We start from the raw sequence: 26,413 nt of genomic DNA, 5'->3' as shown, positions 1-26,413 counted from the left end.
TGCCTTGGGAGTCGAAAAGAAATATGCTTCCCAAAATGCAATAACAGAAATAGAACATAATGGGTTACTGTCTACCAACAAAGAAACAATAGCAAGTTGTTTTCTGGAATATTACAAAGTGTTGTTTTCTCGTAGCCAAGTTGACACTGATAGATTTAAAAAAGACTTCATGTCATTGATGCCAACATTAGATGATGAAACCAAGGAAGTATTAGAAGTGCCCATAACAGTAGAGGAAGTTAAGAATGCGATTGACCATTTAAATAATGGCAAATCACCGGGACCGGATGGCTTAAGCGCTGCATTGTACAAGGCGTTTAAGGGTGTTGTCGCGCCTGTTTTGACTGAAGTATACAACGAGGCTTACGCGAACAAACATCTACCGCCGTCCTTTTTGTCAGCACACACGGTCCTAATACCAAAAACTGAAGACCCAATTAAATTACGTAATGTCACATCGTATAGGCCGATTAGCCTGACAAATATAGACTATAAAATATTAATGAAAGTATTGGCTAACAGGTTGCAGACCGTAATGAAAGATTTAGTCGGTCCACATCAAACGTGCGGAATAAAAGGAAGGACAATTATGACAAATATACACATAGCACGATCAATCCTTGAATGCTGTGACGCAATGCAACTAAGTGTCGCTATGCTGCAGGTTGACCTTGAGAAGGCATTCGACCGCGTGCCGCACGATCTGCTTCTATGTATGCTTGAATATGTGAATGTAGGCAATGTGATCAGTGAGGGTGTGCGGATGGCTTACGCCGGATGTACGACGAGATTGATAATAAACAAATCAGTAGGTGAATACATACCAGTACAGCGCTCAGTCAGACAGGGGTGCCCATTATCACCGCTTCTTTTTTGCATATATATTGAGCCCTTTTGTCTAAGCATAATTAGGAACAACGCGATACGTGGATTTCAGTTACATCAGGCCGAGGTAAGCCTTCTTGCTTACGCTGATGACATTGCAGTTTTCTGTGTCGATCATGAAAGTATAATGCATACCGTCAATGCTGTTAAAAGTTTCTGTCAAGCAAGTGGTAGTGCAGTAAACTGGGACAAGTGCGTTGGGTTCTGGCATGGGGAATGGGACGTCGCACCAAGGATGTTTTTGAACATTAAATGGCAAGAAACACCGACAAAATACTTAGGAGTACCCCTACAGTACTACTCTGACAATGAGCCTTATTGGAAAAAACAAACAGAGGTGTTACGTGAAAATGCACAAAAGTGGAAAGGATGGGATAAGTCGATTTTCGCACGGGCCACGACGTGCAACCTATTTCTTGTAAGCAAGCTATGGTATGTAATGCAAGTTTTGCATTGCAGCAGGTTAAATGTACAAAAAATGCACAGAGTGTTCGCGGTCTTTATCTGGAGCTCTCTATGGGAAAAAACGAGCCGAACAAATCTGTTTGAAAGAGTGAGTGATGGTGGGCTTGGTTTAGTGCATCTGTATGTGAGACAACTCGTCAGTCGATTTGTTTTTCTCAGAGATGTAGACCATACCTTTCTCAGAACTATGATTCAACTGAGGCTGGGTAAAGTGCTACCAGAGTTTGTTGTGTCTTCGGTGTGTCAGCAAGGACCAGTACGTGGATATCTAAAAGAAGTGGTGTCATCTTTCCGCTTCTTATCGGTGCGTTTTTCTTTGCAATATTTGACAGATGTGTCACGCAAAAAACTGTACAAGGACCTTGTGGATGTGTTATTTCCTGTGCCATTGTACCGTGAATGATACTGTGCAGGCAAAGGAAAAGATGTTTTGAAACGCGTAAAAAAAATGCTAGTTGCGCCAGGGGTTAAAACCTTTTTTTTTAATCTGCACACAGGAACCTTACCTGTTAAAACATGGTTAGAAGAAAGGGGTTTATTTGTTCCGTGGGGTACTCATTGTTTGTTATGCAAAAAACCAGAGACAATTGAGCATGTGTTTTTAGATTGCTGGGGTGGAGTGTTCTTCTGGGACATCTTACAAAGAACCTTGAAAAAAGAGTTGCCATTAAGTCCGCACGGAATCCGTTATCTCACGGTCGAAAACGACGATGGTGTGCCTTTCGATCTGGTTATGCTCCTGGGCCTGCACAGTATATGGCGAACTCGGACTGCTGTACACAATGCGGATACTGACGCTAGACCGGTTCGCGAATATTTTTGCGAATCTGTGTCCCATTTTGTCAAAGTGCAGAAGGTGCAGTCGTATGTACCAGAATGGGTTCCAAGATTAGAAATGTTGTTGCAGATGCCGAAATACTGATGGCTTGTAGTCAGCAAACAGCTGACGGTTCTCGGTACTATTATCTTGTTAATCTGTTCTTCTGATCTCGTAAACTCTGTGAAAAGCGAGGCAATAAAGAAAAAAAAAAAAAACTCGTGGCTGAGTGGTAGTGTCTCCGTCTCACACTCCGGAGACCCTGGTTCGATTCCCACCCAGTCCATCTTGCAAGTTGTTTTTTATTCATGAAATGCCTGCTGGGATTTATCGCTCACGGCCAACGCCGCTGACACCGACACCGACACCTACGCCGACGACACCGGCTTTTCTGCGACACGAGCTCCTTAACGCTATCGCGTTAAAACCTGTTGAATGCTTTCAGAAAAATACCTCACCGGCAAATCAAGTTGCTGCACACGCTGTTCAAGCTTTGGAGTTTCGTCAATCATTAAAGAAAAAAAACACATTTGGACGACTCAACCTCGTTAAGAACTATGATGTAAAGTAAGACCCCAGGCCATCCGAGATGATATAAGAAAGCTTTGCCTTTCCACACTTGACAATTTTTGCTGCATCACTGTCAGGAAACATCTTATAAATGTATGTTGCAATGTTGCCCCATGAATACGGAATGCCCTTTGATTCAACCGACATCGCAAAATTCCCTTCAGCTTTGCAGACTTGATCTTGCAATGAGGCACGAGGCTTCCCTTGCGAGAAATCTATTATGGCTTGCACAGCCTTCGGCGATACAAGCACACCATTTGAGTCTCTCTTCTTTGCTCCCGCCCCCAGGTGCTTTTTCACGCCTTTATGGCGCTTAACAGCAGCTGTTCCATGCTGAGCACAAGAAATTGTCGCATTGCAGAGGATGCAAAAGGCATCCGTGCCTTTGGCTCCTGATCTACACTGATGGCCGATTGGATCATTGTTGCAATCAACTTCATTCAGCACTGAGGTGCTGAATTTTGCGCACTGCCCTGTGAAGAAAAAACATGATCAAGTTAATTTTCTAAAACCAGTAATTTCGCTACTAATACCTACTAACTACAGTCTCTGGCTAATTTTTCAGGCTCCGCAGGAGACCGGTAAACGTACCTGCATAACAGGGCACTTAGTAAAAAATATTTGTGAATAAAGCCGACTTGATAGTATTACGCTGTTACAATATCCGCAAGCTTATTTTTGGCGGTCTTGTGCTACGTCGCGGTGACACAGAATTGAAAATTTGGGGCCGCTGCACGTTTCCTGACTTGCCGATGACCAAAACAAACTTCAAAAGTCCCCCATCGCGTTATATTAGTGCAAATGCCCGAGACAGAACTGATACAGCTGCTGCACTAGCTCACGATTCCAACATTATTCTACAAACGAGACAAGAGAGTAATTACCTTGCGGGACACGAATGGCGCAACCGAATACCGGCAACTTCCCAGTTGCCTCATAAGACATGGGCGACACGTGGTTTAAGACCATGTGGCGCTTAAAACCCAGTTGTTTCAGTAAAAAAAATAAACTACGACCCTCTAATTCCCTCTAATTCGTGCGCGTCCACACTGCCGCGTCAACTAAGGCAGTGAAAACGACAACACCGTCGATTTTGCCAGCATATATGTGTGCCTTTTGCCCTCATGGCGTCAACGGTCGCAGCGCCTCTCAAACGGCCAATGTTTCTATCGAAGACGTTGGGTGCAGTGACAAATTCTTTTGAACGAAGTTTCTACTTTAAATTGAATCACCATTGCTCATGATGAATGCCCATGCTCAGTATGGTTGCAACCGACACGGAAAAGCAGCTCTAGTCAAAATAAAAATCCGACCAGCCTCTCGGCGTCTACACCGCACATGCACGCACGGCATATGGCTCGTGACCTGTACGCTAGTGGCTATAGTGAATTTTTAGCTGTTCTTCAGTGACTGGATTGGATTGGCTAGATACGTCCGATACATTGGCAAAACTGATCGTTGCCAACATGACTCTTGTTTATCGCCACAGCAAGCTTGACTGAGAAACTTCGCGGCAAGTCGGGGCATTTTGCCGCTGCATGGTGTAATTTCAGCAAATTTCACGCTTTTGGCGCAGCTTGGCGCAGAAATTAACAATTGTATCAAAATGGCGCAAGTGGCGCACCTGTTGCACCCCTGCATTGGTTTCTCAGTATTCAATCTGCTCGTACTTTCCATCAAAGTTCCGAAATGCAGCGCCACTCTCCCGAAAAATACTTTTATTTTTATTTCTCTTTAGCACAAATGCTCCTTCTTCTAACTCAAGCATATCAAACATCACGAGCTCAAAGAACATCGTGTGATCGTGAAATTATAGTTTATGGCTTGCAGGGCTGCTGATTCTACGATTCTATGAAGCACATGGAAAAAGGAAGGCGTAGCAGTGTGTGTGTCTGCGCGCGCGCGCGCGCGCGTGTGTGTGTGTGTGTGTGTGTGTGTGTGTGTGTGTGTGTGTGTGTGTGTGTGTGTGTGTGTGTGTGTGTGTGTGTGTGTGTGCGTGTGTGTGTGCGTGTGCGTGTGTGTGCGTGCGTGCGTGCGTGCGTGCGTGCGTGCGTTCGTGCGTGCGTGCGTGCGTGCGAGCGAGCGTGCGTGCAAGCGAGCGTACCTAGAATGTACTTCGAATAATTTTTCGAGTATTGGTCCTAATGTTTTATTCCATCGAACAGTTTTTTTTTTACTTTCCGTGTTCAGATTTGCGATGCTTTCGTGTAATGAAAAATGTTCTTTGCGAAAGAAGTCCAATCTCCGGTAGCCTTAGCTGGCTCCACCGAAATTGCGCATCGATGCCTTACAGTTGCGAAAAGTAGACGAATAGCAGATGCAAAGTAGTTGCAAAGTTGATGCAAATCAAATGGTGTTTCTTTACAAAACTAAGTTGTCACGGACACGTTCTTTGGCATAATATTGGACATGTACACGAAACTAAGTTGGTTTATTTTTTAACCAGAACCATTGCTATGCTGATTGAAAACACAAGTAGACAGAGAAAATGAGAATCAAATGCAAAAAGCGGTGAATTTTCCCAAGGAGAAGTTTCTGGTTTGCTATGCCGGCGCTAGTGGAAGTGTGAAGTGCAAACAAAGTTGGCTAGTATAGAGGAAAGAAAAACAGTAGAAGCTCGAAGAAGACATGCGGGAACTTCCGAGATGCCAGTTCTGTGATCTTGGCTTACCTAGACATTGCTCGCTCTCGTGTGTTTCAATATCCGCGAACCAACCCGACCAGACACCACGATACGGAAGCGAAATCAAAGCAGCTCCTGTATGTTGAGCCGCGTATAAACATGGGACTGCCATCACTGAAAAAGCGAAGTTTGTTATCTTAGGCAAACGATACGAAGCTTCTGTTTTTTTTTTTCGTGGACCTTTCAGCTTCCCCACAGAGTATGGTGCACGTTAAAGTACCCCATTGTGACCCAGAAGCCGATGAGAGTATGTGTCATAATATTTTGTAGTCGAATAGACCCGATGGACATAAGTGAGCGCCTATCACAGTACTTGTCTGGTAGACATATCTATTGATTATCTTCGTGTGGCGTCACAGGCTGGAGATTGCAATTGCGATCAGAGCAAACAAACGTGAGAACCTTGCTATTTTCACCGATGCTTGACGCCATAAATGCTTTGAAGCCTGATAGCTTGTTTGAGTACGGCAAGTTCATAACAGCGATGACAATAATAGATAACCTATTGGCGTACAAAAAGCGATGGAAACGCGATTCCTGATCTTAGGCCCATACGTTCCACTGAAATATGATGCTGTCGGTTATCCTCCCTGAAAGGTGCCTCCTGATGAGCCATGGCTCTATTCAATTGATGATAGCAGCGGTTTTAGTGTGACCACCACTTGCAATGCACTTCTATTTGACTTTGCATGCAGGTTGTTCAAAAATATTCGGCAGGCCCCTAATAAAGATCGCAGGAGTGGCATAACATGCCCATCAGTATTTGGCACATCATTCGAAGGAGCAGCTTGCTTCATTGGAGTTGGCACACGCTGATGCTCTTGTATGATATTTTTATTTATTTATTTATTTATTTATTTGTTTATTTATTTATACAAACAGCAGCCCAGCAAGGGCTATTGCAGGAGTGCGAGTGGTTATGCATGCGCTACAAAATGAAACAAAGAAATACAGTAACAAACAAATGAAGCATGATTGAACGCCCCCCCCCCCCCCCCCTAATGTCAGCAAAATAAATCTCTTAAGAACGTGGTCGCTGCGGCTACGTGTAGACATAGACACAATCTTATCGAGGGGCAGACAACCAGTACCGGCACTAAAAGCGCTCCAAAGCTCAGCTATCAGAGAAAAGCAGATAAATTTGCAGAGTTTAGTAGAACTTGTTGTTGGTCGAGTTGGTAGATATTAGCAAACATTGTTTAACTGCGCGAGCAAACGAACCACAAAGACAGCGAGGGACAAGGACGGGAGGTCTGCGCCCGTCCTTGTCCCTCGCTGTCTTTGTGGTTCGTTTGCTCGCGCAGTTAAACAATGTTCGCTAAATTCGCAGATGTTGGTCCACGCAAATTTGTGTGCAATGTTTATGTCATGGTGAACTCGAGTTGACGATTCCTTAGCAAACGTTAAGTACGTGTTTTACAGGCGAAAGAAAGAATTGACGATTCAGTACATTATTATACAGACTCGTTATAGTAACGCTCGTTAGATTCAACAATACGCGAACTGTTGATGGAGAATAGTCGAAGTCGTAGCGGTGAAAGATCAACCGTGTTGGCTTCCTTTCAATAGATTCTAACAGGTTTATTTCGTGTTACTTGTATGCAGACCGAACAACACAAGCATACTTCAACACTGGCCGTATCGGGGATTTCTATAAAAATAGTTTAATGTGCCTGAGTGTTTCCTTAAGTGTTAATTATAAAAAGCCAAGCTTCTTCGGCGTTTTATTGCAAATGTATTTAATTTGCTTCGCCCACTAGAGAGTCTGGCTGAAAATAAGACATAAGCACTTGTATTCGTGAACCCGTGGTAATGTTATCCCGTTAGGGGGATAATATAGATGGAACTTATAGCTCGACTGAAAATGTCAAGACAACTGTATTGCGAAAGTGAATTTTCGTCTGCTAGTAATCGGACCACGCGCAGAACTGCGAAGACGTATCATACACGCAATAATTATCACTAGGGCACTTGACCGTGTCACATAATACACAATCACCGGCATAGAGACGAATTTTAGAAGCAAAGCTACTGGGCAGGGGATTAGCATATTGTAAATTCAGTAATCGGCCCAGTACAGACCCCTGTGGAACCCCAGAATGAACATCAGGGTTCCAGATCAGGGGCTCAATAACGCAAGAATATTCCAATCTGTTTTATTTCAATCTCCTGGCGTAAAATTCACGTAAACACTGGCACAAGCATCGCGCGTTGACCCGCAGCGTTACTGAACAGCACAGTGACACTCACTCCTCGTTCATAGGTGGGCACTTTCGTTCGCTTTCAAAAAGAAGAAAATTGCCTAGACGCAGCGGTCCTTCACGTATACTCGGCTGACAAGAGGCGAGGAGCACGCTCAAGTGAAGAAGGTTTCGACGGGGCCTATCCAGCACAGTGAAAATAGATAAACGAATTCAGAGGGTGATGCCAGCGTCTGCGATTCGCCCGCTTCCCCTTACTTAGCTCGCGATGACCGGTACAAAATTGCGGCGACGTGCAACGGAAGGGGAAGAATGCTGCAAAGACGGATCTTCAGCAAGGAAGAGTTGGCAGAGCGATGTCGCATACGTGCCCAAAGGTCTCGGTAACGTTTTACTGCCACGTAAAAACGTTTATGATACGGAAATAAATCTATTCTCAGCGGCAGGTGCGAGTGGCAATGCCTGAGCGATCGCGGACAGCCATCTTCTAATCATTTCGTAACGCCGCACTCTTTGGCTGTTCAGAAAAAAAAAAAAAGAGTTTTGTTCGGCATCTTAATGCATCTTTAACGCGTACACGTCAATTTGACGTGGTGAGTTTTCGCGGTTTTGTGACGCCGCGTGACAGACAGGCGAAGTGGGTGGAGCCCGAAAACGTTTGACCAATAGCAGAGCGCTAATGGTGAAAAGACGTTGAATGAAAAGCAATTATTTTTTTCAGTTTAACCATACATCATCAGTGTGTACACGTCATATCAGATGGGGAGCTATTGTGTAGTTTTCATGACGCCTCGTGACAGAGAGACGAAGTTGAGGGTGGGACGAAATTCGTTTTTGAACGATTGTTTACGGCTGATTGCAGAATTGGAATAGAAACGTTTGGAATAGCTTTACCCTATAGCGCCCCAGGGTTCACATCAACTAAAACAAAGGGGACGCAGTGGTTGTCACAAACTACAAGCGATCCAGTTGACAAGACATTGTTTTTTATGACAGAGTTTAGTTTATGTGTGAGCTTGAAACTAATTGTTGTTTCAAACTTTTTTCTATAAATCAATGAAGATTGCATCTATTTCGTTTACAGTTCCACATCAAGGCAGATGTCATGAGTGAATTCAATTATTTATGTTACAATGCTAAATCCACATCTTCTACCATGTTGAATATTAGATAATAACGTATTTTCTTCCAGAAATTTCAGGTCGTGCATGTAAGGGATGTGTTCAAATATTTTAAAGGAATGAGATGTCAAGGAAATGGGTCGATTGTTTCGTGCGTGCTACTTATTACACGATATAAATAGCGCGATACACTTAGCTATCTCCGTGATGCGGGAATCATCCTAGAAGCAAAATATTTATTAACAATAATGCTGAAGTATTGCGTCATATGGAATGACACTAAAGGAACAGATTTGGAATTGTAGAGGCGCGAGAATATGTTTTAGTATCTAGGTGCAACCCAAGGTTTACAACACCGGTTGCAGTCACCTAAATATCTTCAATAAAGCTTTCCGAGTCAGTTTCATATTAAAGAACCTCTTCATGTCTTGGAAAAAAAAAAGCAGCGAGAACATTTATTTGCATCATTGGACAGTTGTGCAGGGTCATTACCAACCACATACCTTGATATATGTTGTTTTTCGCTGAATAGGTCTTTAGACGAAGTGTTTTTTTTTTTTGCACCTGCGGAACTGGCAGCAGGTATCAATTCTGAATGGGTCCCTAGAGCGCCTGAGCCCTTGTACTATTGATTCACGGAATTTGCGTGTTTTTCTTTAGCATAACGAAATGGGCAATACACATTTTATTTGTATGTTCAACGTATCTTACGAGGGTATGAATCTCACCACTTGCACACAGAATCTTCAAGGTGTCGAAATGGTCAGAAAGAGCATCTATAATTGAAGTATCATCAGATTTATGAAAATAATAAAATGCACTAAGAAAAAGACATAGATTTGGAACGCATAAAATGACAGTAAAGAAACAGTCCTGTGGCCCAAAATACCTTCAACCACTTACCATTCGAAGCCATTAGCGGCAAGGTCAGAGTTTAGGAACACTAAATCTAGAAGAAAACATTCCCTGGTACTATCGCACACCACTTCAGTCAGCGCTAGATATAAATATAAATTAATAACGTCAGCAGCTAAGTGAGCATCACGACCGGCATAAATATAGGGTAGGTTAGGGGAAATCAGAAATGTTGAAATCGCCTCTGCATAAACCTGTAAAACATGGCTCAGATCGTTCGCAAGCGTCAGACTGCTGAAGGCAAGCAGATGATTTGGAGACCTGTTGGGAGGGCAACAAAAGATGTCCTTCACGCAGACGTGGAAATGATTGCACTGTACAAAAACTTTTACCGACCTTATCGCATCCGATCTCAGGTTTCGCTGTGCTTAGAACTGCATGTGGGGACATGTCTTGCAAAAGTGGGGCATTTTTCGGAGCTGTCGTAGTCGTTCGTGAGGACCGTCGACGGCGACGTCGTCTTCGGTGGCCGATTTCAGCGGCAACATTGTGAGTTGAATTGGTCCTTAACCATTTCTCTAGGGGCAGAAAACACTTTCTTAATGTGAGGACAGTTCGTAGAAGAAACACCATGGTAACTTTGAGAGTTGGGGCGCTTCAGAACAGTTGCACGACAGTCGTGCACTGAATGAGGCTCGACAAAACTTGGACACACTGCAGAATTATGTTACTCTTTTACCATGGCTGATCTTTTGAAAGTTATAACATTGCAGCAGTTTAGGAATAACCTGTCGAACCCAGTACTGGGAGATGCCAACCTCGAGATAGAAGAGGAGGATTTCACTCTTGAACGCTTTACACACAAAGCGTGTATTACCAAGGCAACCAATGGGCGCAGTGATGGTTTTATCAGTTGCTGGTTTATAGGTATTGCTAGGTCTTCATTCGTCAGTATCATAAATAGCCCCTGCTATAGTGGTACTGCCCACTGGGATCGTGGATCGAAACTTGATGTTGCCCAGCTGCGTTGTATGCTGCAGACTACTTAGCGCACTGCTGTTCTTAACATGGATTCCTCATGGTGCTGAGCATCACGATCTTGATAAAGTTCGGTGTTGTGTTTTCAAGAAAATAGGATGAGAGCTTGCCTTTTGAGGGCGCGTAGATTGTCGGTGGCGTTCTCTGCAATGAACAGGATGGTATGAAGCCTGCATTTAGATTCGTTTGTTAGGGCTGGCGTGCTTGATGCTGGAGGTGCGTTGACGATTCATTTGGCCTTGTTTTCCTGGGACTCATCAGCTGATGCCAAGTAAACCTCGCTGTCTTCGCTATCACTTCAAGCGGTTCCTCGCTTTCTGTGATCAATACCCGATCACGGACCGGAACTGGTCGTGGCCTTGGGAGGTTTTCGATTCATCTGCTTGAAGTAGTAACCCCCAGCTCTCACAATTGCAGTGAAAAATGCAGTGAACAGAGATACTGGCGTGATCTCTTCCGCAGAAAAGTGACTTCGTATTCGTCGTCTAACTATTACATAGAAGTGCCAAGAAGACATATAGTGGGTTGCGTTGTCTTAATGCACGTGGGCGGAGAGAACTCTTCGCATTGATTGAAGTTTTATCTGGGGGTTGTAACTGGCAACCTTTACATAAGGAAAATAATAAGGAGAGATAGATACACAGATGGTCAGGGAAGTTAACCAAGGCTCAGGAAATAAGACAGACTAAAACTAAACACATAAAATGAAACCAATGATTTTCGAACGACAGAAAGCTGAGCTAGTTGGTAAGGATTCATTTCTCCGTGTCCACTTCTCTACTCTTTTGCCCTGTCAGCACGCCTCACTTCTTTTTTGCATAATCAACGATTTTCCACTGAACAAGTTGAAAAGTATGAACTCATTGCACTTCCTTGGTGCATGAGCCTATCTTTCTGGCAGACAGAATGGAACACGAGTAGCAACAAAATTTTTTCGATGCGCGGCTACATGGAAGAACAATAAAACTTTTAGATCCTTTTACTGTTTATGCCGCCCCATTCGTGGAGGCTACAATGGTGCAAAGCGTAAGTTCAATTAGTGACAGCAACTTAACACAAAGTTCGACAGCTTTGCGTTGCCGTCGTACGAAACTAACGCGTAAATCTTGGGTTTATGACCGGCCATTGTTCCGAGATTTTGCTTCCGAGCAGAGCTACGTGAAAACAGTCATCATATATATCATGTTTTTTTTTTTCAAGTGCTGGGAATAGCTCGTGATCGTCGCTTTTTTTACCTGCAAGCTAAGCTTTAGGACCTACGCGAAAGATTATGTGTATTTCTTTTGAAAAAAAGTTTAATTGCTCCCACGTTTTCTAAGGAGTTAGTTGAAGCTCTTTCGCAGCAACATTTCAACAAATCGTCCTAACCTCACACGCGCGCAAAACTCGAGTTTAAGCCCTATCGCCGCCCTAGGATGTTGCTTCCGAGCAAAGCTTCCCGACAGCCTTCGATGGTCATTAAAATGTTTTGTTAGAGGAGCTTGAAATAGCTCGCGACCGCGGAGTTCCTTACTTACTAGCTGAATTTTACTATATTTACGACTAATTATGACTAGTTTTTGTTCCTTTTTGTTGTTATTCCAGGCCCGCTCTCCGGAAAAGCCATTAAACTTAGCGGGCAAAACAAAAAAGCCTTCTAATGTACGCAATGATGTTCTGTATTGCCGGAAAGTTTCCGGTGACTCATAAGCACAACATACCAACGCATGAAAAGCGTTTACTTTCTTGAATGCAACAGGAAACTTCTATCTGCAATTAAGGTCAAGACAGACTGCTTCTTTCTATGGCGAAAGTACATGTATAACACTTTGGTAAAGTTTGTAAACAGTGACAAGGTGCCTCAGAAAGGCTGGCCAACGTTTTGATAGGAGGAAGTATCTTCGTGAAAGGCCTTTGACGCCTTTGATGAAGATAGGTCTTCCTATCGAAACGTTGGCCAGCCTTTCTGAGGCACCTTATCCCTGTTTACAAACTTTATACAACATTGTGCCATTTCATCTGTCAGCCGCTTTCATGTATAACACTTTTTACTGCAAGTTTTTGCGTTCGCAAATACAGCAATCAGAGTGCCTGGACTTAGGTGCATCAGACCTTTTCACACACTAATCACGAGCACTTTGCCTGCGGCCTCAGAAAATATACAGTTCAAGTTGTTATTGATGCGCAAGCGTCAAATGGGCCATCGAGCTAAAGAGCTGGCGTCTGCCATCTAGGAGTGAAACGGCCCCTCATTTCCCATTGGCTACGACACCACGGGACGCGCTCACCTCGGCGGAGCAGAGTAGGCCACAGGGAACACCTGCTGTCTCCATATGACACCAGGCGCTGCGTGAGGGAAAAGGGTATCGCCACGGCGCCACGTCCCCTCAGAAGCCGGCGTTTTCCGCGCGTTCTTTTGGCGTACAAGCTCTCCTACGCAGAACTGAGGTTTAATAGCGCGAATAAAACAAGGACTCGAGGAAACAAATACCAAAGATTGTGCCTGTGGTACTTGTTTCTTGGTGTCCTTGTTTTATTCGCGCCGTCCAACCTCAGTTCTAAATATGAACGAACTAGCCCTCATGAAGATCCTACTCTTGTATGCTTTCTGACTGCGCCTCGGTAACGCGACTCAAAGCGCGCCAAGCGTCTCAATGCGTTCGCTTGCCCGCGAGGAGGTCGTAACTTATTAATGCTTTCGTATTGACTACTCCTAAGGACTGCCTAAGTGGCGTCCGAATTTTTAAAGGCGAAAGCCTTAGATGTTTATTTTTCAAGGTGGTGTTGTGAGGTACAGACAATATCACTTCACCCTAGGAAGTCCAGGAAGCCTAGGAAGCCAAAGCATGTCCCGCCGTGTATGAGAGATGAATAATAATTAGCAAATAATTATTCATCAGCGATTATATTAAGGTGCATGAAGGTGTATCAGAGTAGATTAGAGTTCATTAGAATGAATTAAGGTCGATTAAAATGGATTTGGAAGTATTAGGGCAGATTAGGGTGGATTAAATTCGATTAAGGTGGATTAAGATGGGTAAAGGTGGATTAGGGTGAGTGAAGGTGGATTGTGACGGGTTATGGTTTATTAAGGTGGATTGTATCAGTTGGCTTCAAATTGTCATTTTAATTCACAGTCTAAAATCATTAACACTGGAGTTCCCCAAGGTAGCATACTTGGGCCGTTCTTACGCATTCTATATATGAACGACATTTTTCACTTTTATAAATTGTAAATGGGTTGACTATGCAGATGATACAGCGCTTTCTTTTTCAGGCGTATAAAGCCAGATAGGATGATAGATAGATAGGCACTTTATAGGATGATATATAGATAGGATGATAGATACATAGGCACATTAAAAATATCGGAAACAGTCTGCTTGCTTTTCACAACTCTGCTTTGTAAATGCCACTGGAACCTATTTGTATAGGTTTACGGCAGAACCTGGGCTTTCTTTAACTCGCCTCTCCTTGAAAGGTTTGCATTTCAATGTAGCTCGCTCTAATAAATATGGTGCGTTTTGGGGCATAGTTGTATTATTGTTGACGTTAAAATATGTAATCAATTGGCTCCTGCGCGGCTCAGAACATAATCCATCGTTCAATAACCCCTGCATAGCACCCTCTGGTGTATAATACTACTGAATCTTCAAATGAGTTCGCACATGAAGGGATGTTTACCATGGCACAATAATTGAAGCTGTTTCAGCTCCCGTGCAGCAGCCTTGTTGAATGGAGGATACGTAGGACCGTTGATTGCGTATGTTTGAAAGGACTACGTGGGCAGCGCGCATTGATTTCTGTCGTCACGACCCTAGGTGGGAGGTCCGCTTGAGACATTGGCATCTTAGAGAAGCCTTAGACTAGGCGATACATCTATAAACACGACTGCGTGAGGCCATTGGCTGTTGGAAAGCACTGGCTTCAATGGTACCTCCATTGATAGCCAAACCCACGACTCTTGGTGGAAGTCAAAGCCACGACTTTGGGTGCTAATTAAGGCAAAGCTAATGAAGGCGCTGGAAACCTCGACCTTTGGTGGGACCAAAATTTCATGGCTCCAGTATTGATGGTGTCACTATTGATGGTTGAATCCACGACCTTGGTGTTAAGGCGGAATTTATTAAGGCACTGTTAATCAAGAAAGAGTTAAATAAGGCACAAGAACTCAAGACCATTGGTGTTGATTACAGCGAAGATAATTATGGCATAGTTCTTTAAGGCAGAGTTAATTATATAAGGCACTCGAACTCACGACATTTGGTGGGAGAAAACAAGTAATAGGTAGTAACAACGCACTCGAATGAGAACGCCAAGTAATTTAATGAATGTATCGTGAACGCGCAAGCTTCCGCCTTCGACCTCTTTAGCGTATCCCCAACTGGATGTCAACATTTTGTTTATTTTCTTTCAGCTGCAACATCCTACCAGCTTGCCAGAATGTGAATATCTTATGCGAAAGCGCAGTAACACTGATTCATCAATATCTCGAAGCAAGCAACACAAGACATCATTTAGAAAAAAAGCTGTGCCCTATTCAGAGTTCTAAAAGCTTGTGCCAACTTGGTCTTCAAGTTGCAACCGATTCCTGTTCTAACATGCCGCTACGTAACTGAAACTGTGCTTTTGTCTCTATTTGCGAGCGCCTCATGTATAATCGTGCAGCTTATTCATAGTTTTCATACCAGCGCACGTAACGTATTGGATGCGAGTTCCCTTGTTCGACATGGGGCACTGCCAAACGGCGGGATTCCTCTCAGTGTGAGCCGTTCCATTTGAGTCCCGACCATGTAAGAAACGATTTTTTAGTAGGCAAAGAAATCATCGGGCACTTACAATTGGAGGAAAAGTAGCGCAATAGTAGTTGATTACGTTGTAGTAATTGTTGAGTTACCTTTATGAAGCAGTAATCAGTAACTTTGATTAATTACATATTTATTGTAGCAATTTTAATTATAATCGAATACTTATTTTCATCTGTAGCGTGTACAAGTCTGCCTGGGCCACATGGAGCCATGCCCATTCGTTGTGTCCACCACAGCTCCACCTGAGCCGGCAAAAACATTCCGAGTCGGTTTGAGGGGCTGTTATTGGCGAGTGCACGTAACGATTACCCATGCCTATTAGAACAAGCCATTTGGGTCACCCAGCCTACGGGCTCTGAGTGGTTTGGTTCAGCACAATTATGTTCGCATGGTGCAGCTAAAGGCGGGTTTTAGATTGCCGGCACCGTCTTGCTGGGCCAAAAGCTCCCTCATGAACCGATAGCAGTTGGAGCATGCTCAGCGTCACTTCTGATTCAGTAGGCTCTCACTAGGATAGTGTGCACGAAAGTAATGTCCGATGTGTTATGGTCTGGCGTCGCGCGCCTTTTCTGTATGCCACATATCAGCCATAAGCGTCAGCGACAATTGCGCGGCGCTTGCTCCCTTTTATTTGGATGGGTGGCGCAGAATCCACCGTACACCATGCTGAAGAAGGATGCCCACCTGCGCGAGGGCAACGACCGCTTCGAAGGCTTCGCGGTGGACCTGATGGACGCGCTGGCGCAAAAGATTGGTTTCCGGTACGAAATGCACCTGGTCAAGGACAACGCCTACGGCAGCAACGCCTCGGGCGAGTGGAACGGCATGATACGCGAGCTCATTGACAGGGTGAGTGCTTCTGCCTCCGGGATGAGCTATACGCGGCAAAGATCAGTCACTTGCACGCCACGCCACGTTTCTGCAGTGGAATTCACCGGGTTACCCCCAAATCCCGCTCATGCTCTCTCGACCATTGCTCGCTACTTCGCATGACACGGGAAGCCTCTCGTCATGCACCAACTTTAATACGGTGTCGCGTGTGGCCGGACGTCACACATATGAATCCCTGTAGACATTCCTGATATAAATATCCCGATGCCGCTGGCAATTGTTGTTGGCGTAAGGAAACATTAGAGCACATTCTGTGCCACCGCACATCTTTTGACGTTCAAGTGGTGTGCTATGTCAGCTCGTCTCAGCGGCTTGGATAACATGCCGTTCTCGGAGGGAGAGATCGTGCGAGCTTATCCTAACCACTCTTGCATGCAGAAGGCCACAAAATCCGTACTGCGCTTCTGGAAGGCGACTTGGATGTATCAGCGCTGTATCCGTTCGAAGAAGAAATTATGGGGTATTACGTGCCGAAACCACTTTCTGATTATGAGGCACGCCGTAGTGGAAGGCTTCAGAAATTTAGACAATCTGGGGTTCTTCAACGTGCACCTAAATTTAAGAACACGGCTGTTTTTGCATTTCGCCCCCATCGGAGTGCGATCGCCGTGGCCGAGATTCGATCCAGTGACCTCGTACTTAGCAAGCTAACACCATAGCCACTAAAAAAGCACGGCAGATGCTGTACACGCTAGCGAACGTTCATCTGCTAGCGTCTGCATACTTACTGCGCTTTTTTATTTTCATTATGTTTCCTTTTTCACTTCCACCTGTCTAACGTTCCCGTTCCCCAAGTGTAGGGCAGCTAACCATGCACGTCCTTGCTGAAGTAAAATTCCCTTGATAATTTGAAAATACCGCCACACTTTGAACTCTGCCGCCGCCGCGCGACGTCCTCGCCTCCTTCTCATCCCTTCCGCGTCCGTTAACAGGAGCTGTTCCTGTTCCGTTAACAGGAGCTGAAATCATTGCATCAATGCGCTTTGATTACGAATGTTGAGCAATCAATCATTATGTAGTAATGTAGAAAATATTCTGCAGGCAACAATGTTCAGCACTGCAACGTATTTCACTTTAATTCAGCTTCACCCTCCTTCATCGACCTTAACACTCCTTAATCCACACTAATCCACCGTAATCCCCCTTAATGTACCTTAATCTACCATATTAGAACTTCATCGACCTTAATCTGCCTTAGCACATCTTAATCCATCTTAATAAAATCACCAATCAATCAAAAATACTTAACTTTGCTAATCAGTATTCTTCTCTTAGATGCGGCTGAGCATGCTTTGGTTCGCTTCCGGCCTTCCTTGGGTCACGTGATATTTTCTATACCTTGCAAATAGATCCAAGGCTTTCGTTTCATAAGCCACACGCAGAGGGATGTGCCAGAAGCAATACTAGATCAGACGCACAAAGTTAAGCATCTGATCATGTGGCAGAAAATTGTCTGGCGTATAGAACTCGCCTCAAAGCTGCTTTTACATCAGCATACCACGTTCATACGGCTTTAAGAAAAAACTAACTTCCTTATAAACGTTGCTTTCAGCATTATGGATGCTGCTACCAGCATTTCTCAAACTGTTCAACCCCGCTGGGGCGCGCAACTGGCCCAAAATAATGCGCCTCCATAGAATGCTGCGCTCCGTCCACGTGAGCTACGGAGAAAAAGCGTGCCGTGCGCAGCGCGCAAGCCAATTGGGCAAGGAAAATCAAGGAGGAAAGTGCCGCGGCGAGAAGAGTGTCGCTAATTTCTAATCATGAAGGGGCTTTAGGTTAGCCTACCTGTTTCTTCTCCTCCGTCTCTCCCTCCCTCCCTCCCTCTCCATCACGGTGCACGTAGTGCTCGAAAGCATGCAACTAGCTGGCTGAAAAATGACATAAAGCTAACCTGCCCAAACACACTATAAGACCACTAGTTCAGCTATTCACGACATGGAGTGAATCTGGAGGAACAAGTTAGGCCTGTGGTGCTCTCATTTTATAATCGCTATATGGCAGTGTTTTCATTTCTATAGCATATATAGCACTTTAGAAGCCGGATAAATCTTAACGGAGCTCTAAAGAGGAGAACTATTTTATTACTAAATTTCCATTCTAAGTCATCAAAATGTCACTGTAATATCGAGTGCTTAAACGGAGGGTTTTCTGGCTTGGTAAGCCAGGAAAGACGCAGTACCAAAAGAGCTGGCGACGCCGCCTTGAAGTTAACACACCAGCTCACTGGGATGTCACAGATGTTTACAGCGCCAGCTCGTGCCTTGTCAATCTTTTGTCGATAAACCTGGACTATAATGTGTTATTAGAGAGCCAAACGCTGCAATTAGTATGTTTGTTTCAATAGCGTTTAGTTAGTCAGAACAACCGAAATATTCCAAAATGCTTTCAAATGCCTGACATCACATTGACGTTCCCGCGCTAAGATTTCGGCAATGAAACGTCGATCTTGATTTCTTTTGATAATATAGCTATTACCACAATATAAACGATTGGCAGATTTTGATAGAGTAGTTTGTTAGTCTAAACTTACTGAGTGTTTCTCTTAACAGTCCCTTTAGGCTGACAGTCAGAGAAAAAGGTGGTTCGACGCACTGCGGGAGTCGATAGAAGTGAAGCTTTCCTTGTTGTTTGCTTTGTTTGGCGGTAAGTAGCGATGATGTTGGTGGTGCCTGTGTAATTTCTTAAGCGTTTAGTCTAGTCCGAGAGTATCGAGTTGATGCAAACGTTACCTGGCGTGCGCCACTGCGGTTTGACGGCGTTTTCGACAGAACCCACAGGGAGGCCTGTTTGCTTCAGAGGTTGTTGCGCGTTATTGTTCATAATCTGAGATGGTTGAGCACTATCATTGCCTCACAGGGCAAATCGCATCGTGGCAGAAGTGTTAAGATTTAATTGAGTTATGGGGCTGTATGTAATTCAAAGAATTATAATAATTGTATACATGCGCTGTATACACGCATTCGCGGTCTGCACCCCGTTACGCTGCGTAGCGAAGACGCACCGTTTCCGCGCGACGCTCCTACGGGGCCTGGGTGTCCTCGACGCTTAGTGCAGGCTTTGGAACTCTTTTGCTGGCGTGTGTTTACGCGCTCCTTCTGCATACGTGCCCAGGTCACTGTTGAGATGCCATATCAAAGCGCGGCTCTGGACGATTGTAATGTGTACACTGTCACGGCCAACGAGGCGACCTCCACAGAACAGCACCTGCACAAACGGTGAAACGCTCTAAAGGCAAAAAATGAAAAAAAAACGCATGATGATTTCCCATAACCAAATTCTCTGACCCCCTATTGTGAACTTTGTTTTTCCACGTCTCCCTTTTGTGTCTTTTCCCTACTTTTCTTCCACCAATCTTCCAATGTCCTATTACTAATCTCTATAGCGGACATGTTTACCTTCCCCCTGCTGTCGCTTAACCGAAGGGCTAGTGGTGCCTAAATCGACCGCTGGGAAGATATCTCCACATTCTTATAAAATATGCTCCATCGTTTCCCTAGCTTTACCGCAGCAAGAACATGCTTCTTGTTCCTTCTTATATCTCGTTTTATAGGTGGGTGTCCTAAGGCATCCTGATCTCCCTTCGAAAAGTAATGGGGTTCCCTTTGAGTAATCATAAATTATTTGTTTCCTGATTTCGTTTTTTCCTGTTTGTAGTTACTCGGCACAGGTTTTTTTTTTCCATTGCCGCCACCCATGAGATTATCTCAGCATCTCTGACTTTCTACTTGACGCTCTTTCTGGCCCTGTTACTTGCTCACCATATCGGCCGCATAATTCCTGCTAAGCTTCCTAGTTTTCATCCTCCACTGTGAATCAATGCTTTTCCAGTACAAACATCTGATCATGCTCCCTGCCCATTTACTTTCTTCCATATTCGTCCGTCATTCGTCGTGAACAATTTTACTCAGGGCTTCCCACACTTCAAAACTTGTCCAGCCCATATCACCCGGCACAGCTTCATTTGTAGTCTTCCCGTAAACACCCAATGCGAGGCGTCCATTAACCTTTGGCTGCCATGGAGTACTGACTGTACCCATGATTTCATGCAAACAACCGCATTTCGAAAAGTATGTCCTGGAAAACCATTTCACCTTTCCACATACCCCGGAGCACCTGGTACATATTGTATCCTCATAGACTCTGTGCTTCATTATGGCTGCATTTCTCATCACCTTTACTGTTACATTTTTCTCCTGGGTTTCCATATATTTATTACCCTCATTTATCCATATACCAAGATATTTATATTCTTTCATCCGAGGTATCTCCTGGCCCTGCATTTCCACTGTCTGTTCACTGTTTTCATTGAATAACAAAACACCTGTTTTATTATGCTAAATTTCAAGCCTAAATTCTTGCCTTCCTGTCCACAGATATTAGACAGACATTGCAAATCACTTTTCTTGTTAGCCAGCAACACAATGTCGTCCGCATAAAATAAACCTGGAAGCTGCTGCTCTACTACTGTACCCGCGTGTTTGTATCAGAGATTAAATCCGATATTACTTCTTTCTAGTGCCCTCTCCATCCTCACCATGTACATCATAAACAGCCGTGACGATAAAGGGCATCTCTGCCTCAGTCCTTTGTTGATATCAACTTTCTCCTGGGTCCTAATCCCCTTTCATTCAACGCAAACGATATTCTTTAGGTAAATCTCTCTCAAAAGCTTAAGACAGCCGTCATCTAAGCCTTCCCCTTCCAGAATATCCCGCAAAATGTTGCGGTCTACGTTGTAATGCGCTCCTGTTTTGTCTAAAAAGACCACATTTAACGGTTTGCTTTCTACTCTTGATATTTTAACAGCACGACCAGCAAGTCACTAGTCCACTTCTCGTCCAAGCCTGCAATTGAAATTAATCCCGTGTCGTTGAAAACCGCCAAATCTCACTTCCCTGTTTACTTCGACAACCTCGGAACCTTTTTCTAGGCTCATTTTCAATATTGCCTCATTAGCAGCCACTACGGCTCTTTGTACGCGGCTGTCACGTAGAGGCACCTCCGGCACCCTCCACACCACGATCTACACCTGAAGGGACAGCTCGCGCAAGTCGTCTGCCCCCTTCGCCATGCGCTGGGCTAGTCTCGTCCCTTTCCTGCTTAGGACGTCATTTAGCCCACCTGCTACTATGACAGGGTTGCGCACGCGGGCCTTTTTCGGGATATTTGCTTTTGCTCGCTGCATGATAGAACCCAGTATCCGCACTGGAAATGTCCCTACCACCACTCTGTTATCGCCTTTCACCCTCTCGACAATTGCTTCTGAGCACCTAGCCAGGTTGGAGTCGCCGGCGATAATTACCATTTCACTATCTCCTTTCCTCCGGACTTCCCTTTGTACTTTTCTGGGTGATTCACATTTGGCAAGGGGCATTGACCTCTGTGCTCCTTCTTTTGTTTTGCGTGGTGGCCTCGTGGTAGGTGCCACTCTTTCCAGCTAGCCCCTCACCACGTTGCACGCGCTTCGCGTGCTTTGCTGGCACTCCTTCTCCTGTCACATTGGGGATGTACGTTCCATTTTCACGACCATTATCGTTCACAATGGTGGCCCTGTTCAGCTTTTCCTCGGCTGCTTGAAGACTTTCTTCCACTACTTCCCGTGCATCATGTTCCATATTTAGTTAATTTTGGGGGCTATTCGACCTGTTTGACAAGCTCTTCCAGGAAAGCCTCCTATTTCTTCAGCACAGCATCGACATCACAGTGTGCGCAGATTTACTCGATTTTCTCTCCATTCTCATCCGCCCCTTCGTCTGTCTTGAGGGACCCCCCCTCCCCACGGTGCACGCTTTCCCGGCTCTCTTGCCATGTATTTCACAGCTTCATCTAATGAAAATATTATAATGCTAGAGTACTATAATAATTCAGAGCACATGCCTTGTAGCGAAAATCGATACGCACGGTATCGAAGTGCTTAAGATGCCGCAAAGTAATTCTCAGCAATGTTTTAAAAGCGATCAATGCCGTACATGCCACACATGCCGCGTTTCCGCAAGCGTTCAACCACGCAACCGCGTGCTCACTTTCCTACTACAGCAGTGTTATTCACCATATCAAAGTACACACAGTGAAACCACTCGTATCTGTTAGTGTTGCCACTTTCAAGCTACTATTTCAAGGCTATAAAAACTTAATGTCCCACCTGGTTGCACGTGTTGGAGCATGTGGTGCGAAAGGATGCTCTGACTATCCTGCAAAACCAAATACACACAAAACGCACACGTGAACAAGAAAAAAGAAACAGAAAAAAAAGGAAACTACCCAATTATTATTTAAAGGCTATAAACATCAGCAAATCAAAAACAGAAGCAAACTCAAAGCATGCACAAAAAACTAATGATTTTGTCGCCACCATGGAACCCTGGAAAAGCACGTCCGTCGCCACTAAATCTCACCCGGTTGCGGGAAGCGCGCAGGCGAGCGCCATCTGCTGGTGTTGCAAGAAACCCAGTGGCATGCGCCGCAAGACCATTGCAGCAGCGCTTGGAAAATCGGGAGAAGAGGCAAAGAAAGCTTCGCTTTAAAATCCCTATGCAAGCATCAATTAAAACACCCTTGTGCGTCTGTATCTTTAAATGCTGCCCGGGGCAACAAAACGTATGCGAAGGCGTGCAAACTGTTTTTAAAGCGAAGCTTTCCTTGCCTCTTCTCCCGACTTTCCGGGCGCTGCTGCAATGGTCTTGCGGCGCATGCCGCTGGGGCTCTCTCAACACTACCAGATGGCGCTCGCCTCCGCGCATCTTGGTCGGCGCAGCCACGTTACCGTTTAACAGTTTGTGCGTGTTGCACGGGCTGTGCTTGCTCTCCTATGCGACAAAAATGCAGGTGCTGGTCTATGGAAGTCGCCTGCTGGGCCATGATAGTGTAAACATTACAATCGTCCAGAGCCACAGCCACAAGGATCATGCGGCCTCCACATAGCTGCCTCCAGGACGTTCGTTAATGAAAGGGAGGCAGCCTCACCGTTCCTCTTTTGCAATAATACACCATTCATTTCCACCGCCACGCCTTCGGCTTATTTTTATGTGGAATGAACGTGGTTTCATTCATTCACTAAAACTGCGTACACATTTGTGATGTGAATGGGTATTTCTCAACAGGAACAAGTGCGCCGGATAAACTTTCCGATGTTCTCTAATCTGAACAAAAACATTCATGCACTCCTTTCAAGACGAAAGAGGAAAAAGCGTCCTTTAGTATATTTCGAGCGTATTTAAAACGGTGATGCCTAAGAAACTGTATGAACCAACCTCCAAGATGCGTTTCTTCGAAGGTCTCACGTGTTTTGGCGAAAGTAGATACGACCAGAATATAATCACTACCTTTTCCTTCGCGCCAGATTTTCTTTAGCTCGTAAAGGAGGGGGAGGGAGGGGAGCCCGCCAAATAAGAAAGAAAAAAGTACACACAAGCCTGTGGATCTCAAATCGATATTCTAGTGCTCCTTTCTACCCGACTTCTTTCTTTCGCAAGATCCTATGCAAGGCGCAAGTAGGGGTGAATGGACGAGAATATAAGGGAGGTTTTCGTTTGGTGTATGGCGACCGCCGTTGGGAATGGGAGGCAGAGGGGGGGGGGGTGCGAAGGGCTTGTTGAGTGCAGATGCGAGCGGCCGCAGTATCAGCACTAGGGCGGCATTTACTTAGTAATTATAGCGGCAGCATTGCGTGTTGTGGCGTTCTTGCCACAGCGTCTCCTTTCTGCGCCCTGTACTTGGCAAAAAATAAAGCAACGAGAGAAGCGTTCGAGGAGGTACTTAGCATCCGATAGCTACGCCTCGCGAGTATGAAGCAACTTATCCGCGCATAACAAAAGAAGCGTGCCCTTGGGGCGCCAAGCCTTGCCGCCGTACCCGCTTAGTTAACGCTACTTTCCTCCAGGGATGTGCTGGAGGAGCACACAAAGAGACCCTCTGTGCCAGCGTGGCACCATGCATCTCATATTCTGCTCTTCAGCTAGGCACAAAACGTGCAGTCGCGTCGCTAATACTTCGTTAGGCTTTGAGTTTTGTTAACTTGCTGTTGTCAATTCTACTATGCCTGGCAAGTACATTGATGCGGCGCAAAGTGATTCTCGCTTCAGAAGTTCGCCCGCCTGCCAAAAAAGTAAAAAAATAAGAATGGAATGAAGATGAAGCATGCTGTCTTGAAGAAGAGCCCTGCCTTAGTCCATAGCATTCACCGGTGCTAGCTTCGCAATAATATCGTTCTATTCATCCTATAATAGCGTCCGTTCGAACAATGTCCGTCAAGACAATTTAGAAACCACCTTTAACAGCCCATTGAAACTTGGAACACAGCACACCGTTCGTGTCCCAGAAGCTGTGTTACTGCTGCTATATTGACATTTAAAGAACTTGACAGGTGGTAGCGTTGTACTGCTCTAATGTGTTTACCGAATGTTCAGAGGATCAACGTTACACATCGGTTGGCACGAAGGTGTAATTAATGGCTCGCTCGTCACTAGCTAAACAAGTAGTGAATAAGGCTGTCAGTTTTAGAGAAACTGTAACCCGGTGTTGTAGCGATGCTTTTTCCGATGCTACTCCTTTTTGGCGCTGTTCGCACACTGTCAGGTGTGCAACGCTCCGCCCCCGTTATCGACGGGATCAGCCGGCCCTGAACTGTGGCCGTTAAGCGTAACACAGGATCCAGCGAAAGGCGTCGCCAGAAAATCACATCCCAGCATTTTCGAAGTTTAATTTAAACAATCTCCTTGTCACACATTCAGTTCGTTGTACTCTAACCATTTCCTACGCGCAACTTGAAGCACAATAGAGCAGCGAGATTACAAGTGAAAGTTTCGGTCTATCTTGCTTTCCAGACCAATGGCCGTCAAACACAATGGAGGCAGGCTTTTTCTTTATTAGCCGTGAAATATAGGATCTGTGGCCACACAATTAAAAGGCCGGCAATTGTAAAATAGTAGTCAGAGAAAAAAACGAAAAAATAACAACAAGGAAAGATCTAATGACTTCATGAAAAACTATCGACATAAGCCAAGTTAGTACGGATGCAAGCGCGAAAAAGAGAGAAATGTAGCAGACTTCCTAGGTGCAAAATTAGGTGACGGAATAAGGCTTACTATTTGAGCACTGTATCAATGAAAGATACCAGAAAAGGATAATTTTTTTTACTGCTTTACAAGTCTCTGCACTCACTATTTCTCGCTTTTGTCATTACTTGTCTAACGTGGGTGGATATAGTTTAGTGTGAGGACAGTCCACTAATAGGATCGGCCAGTTTTGATCACAATGATCACAATGTATATCAGCTCTGATTCACAGAAGAAAAACCACAAAAAGGCCGGCCGCCGAACTGAAACGCGAAGGCATGCAGTGGTCCCTTATATACATAAGGTCACCCATCAACTCAAAAAAGTTGCTTGCAGGCATGATGTTCCTTTCGCGTTTTTTGCGCCTAACAAGCTTTCAAAGCTGTGCTGCCGCACCAGCGGACGGAGTAGAGGAGAGTGCCAAATTCGGCATGGTGCCTCATACGTGTCGTGCGCTGTCGGCATTGTTTATGCCATTCCGCTCTCATGTGGTAAGGCGTACGTTGGCCACACAGGGCGTTGCGTCAATGAGTGACTCAGGGAACATGCGCATAAAGTAAACAAAAATGTTGATAGAGGAGCGCACCTTGTGCGGTGCGCATATAAACTCTTGCAGCAGTTGTGAGGCGCCACTCGATCGGACGTTGATTCTTGGCAAAAGCAAGAATGAGCATGCGAGGCTTGCCTTATAAGCCTACCCCACAAAAATACAAGGCGCTAATTGCTTCAGTGACACATCTTTCTCCCTGCACCCATCTGAATCTGAATTCCTACGTTTGCGTATGCGATAATTTGGCAGATCTCAGTAATGTAATCTGTGCGCCTGCGCGGTTGTGTGGCCTAGGTTTTATAGATGCATCGACGACGAAGAAATAAAGAAGTCGTTAGTCAGCGCCAGTGTGTGTCGTATGTTCCTTTTGTGGTTTGTCTTAGGTTGTTGCGCGGTAAGTTAAAGTTCAGAATTATTTAACAACTAAGCCGAAAAGAAGTTTTACTGGATTTCCCTAATCAACTATATATACACATTTATCTTCATGCCAATGC

The 26,413-nt window shown here is 44.9% G+C and overlaps 1 protein-coding gene across 3 annotated transcripts in view; it reads left to right on the top strand.

The window, feature by feature from the left end:
• LOC135905790 (glutamate receptor ionotropic, kainate 2-like) overlaps positions 1–26,413 on the top strand; it is a 352,682-nt gene that overhangs the window by 257,406 nt on the left and 68,863 nt on the right. For all 3 annotated transcript variants that reach the window (XM_065436836.2, XM_065436835.2, XM_065436837.2), the window contains one exon: positions 16,071–16,271. In XM_065436836.2, the coding sequence (XP_065292908.2) occupies positions 16,071–16,271 (201 nt within the window). The remainder of the gene's footprint in view (positions 1–16,070; positions 16,272–26,413) is intronic.

This window comes from Dermacentor albipictus, chromosome 5 (assembly GCF_038994185.2).
Source record: "Dermacentor albipictus isolate Rhodes 1998 colony chromosome 5, USDA_Dalb.pri_finalv2, whole genome shotgun sequence".
Classification (NCBI taxonomy): Eukaryota; Metazoa; Arthropoda; class Arachnida; order Ixodida; family Ixodidae; genus Dermacentor; species Dermacentor albipictus.
This window is presented reverse-complemented; position numbering and strand designations above follow the sequence as displayed.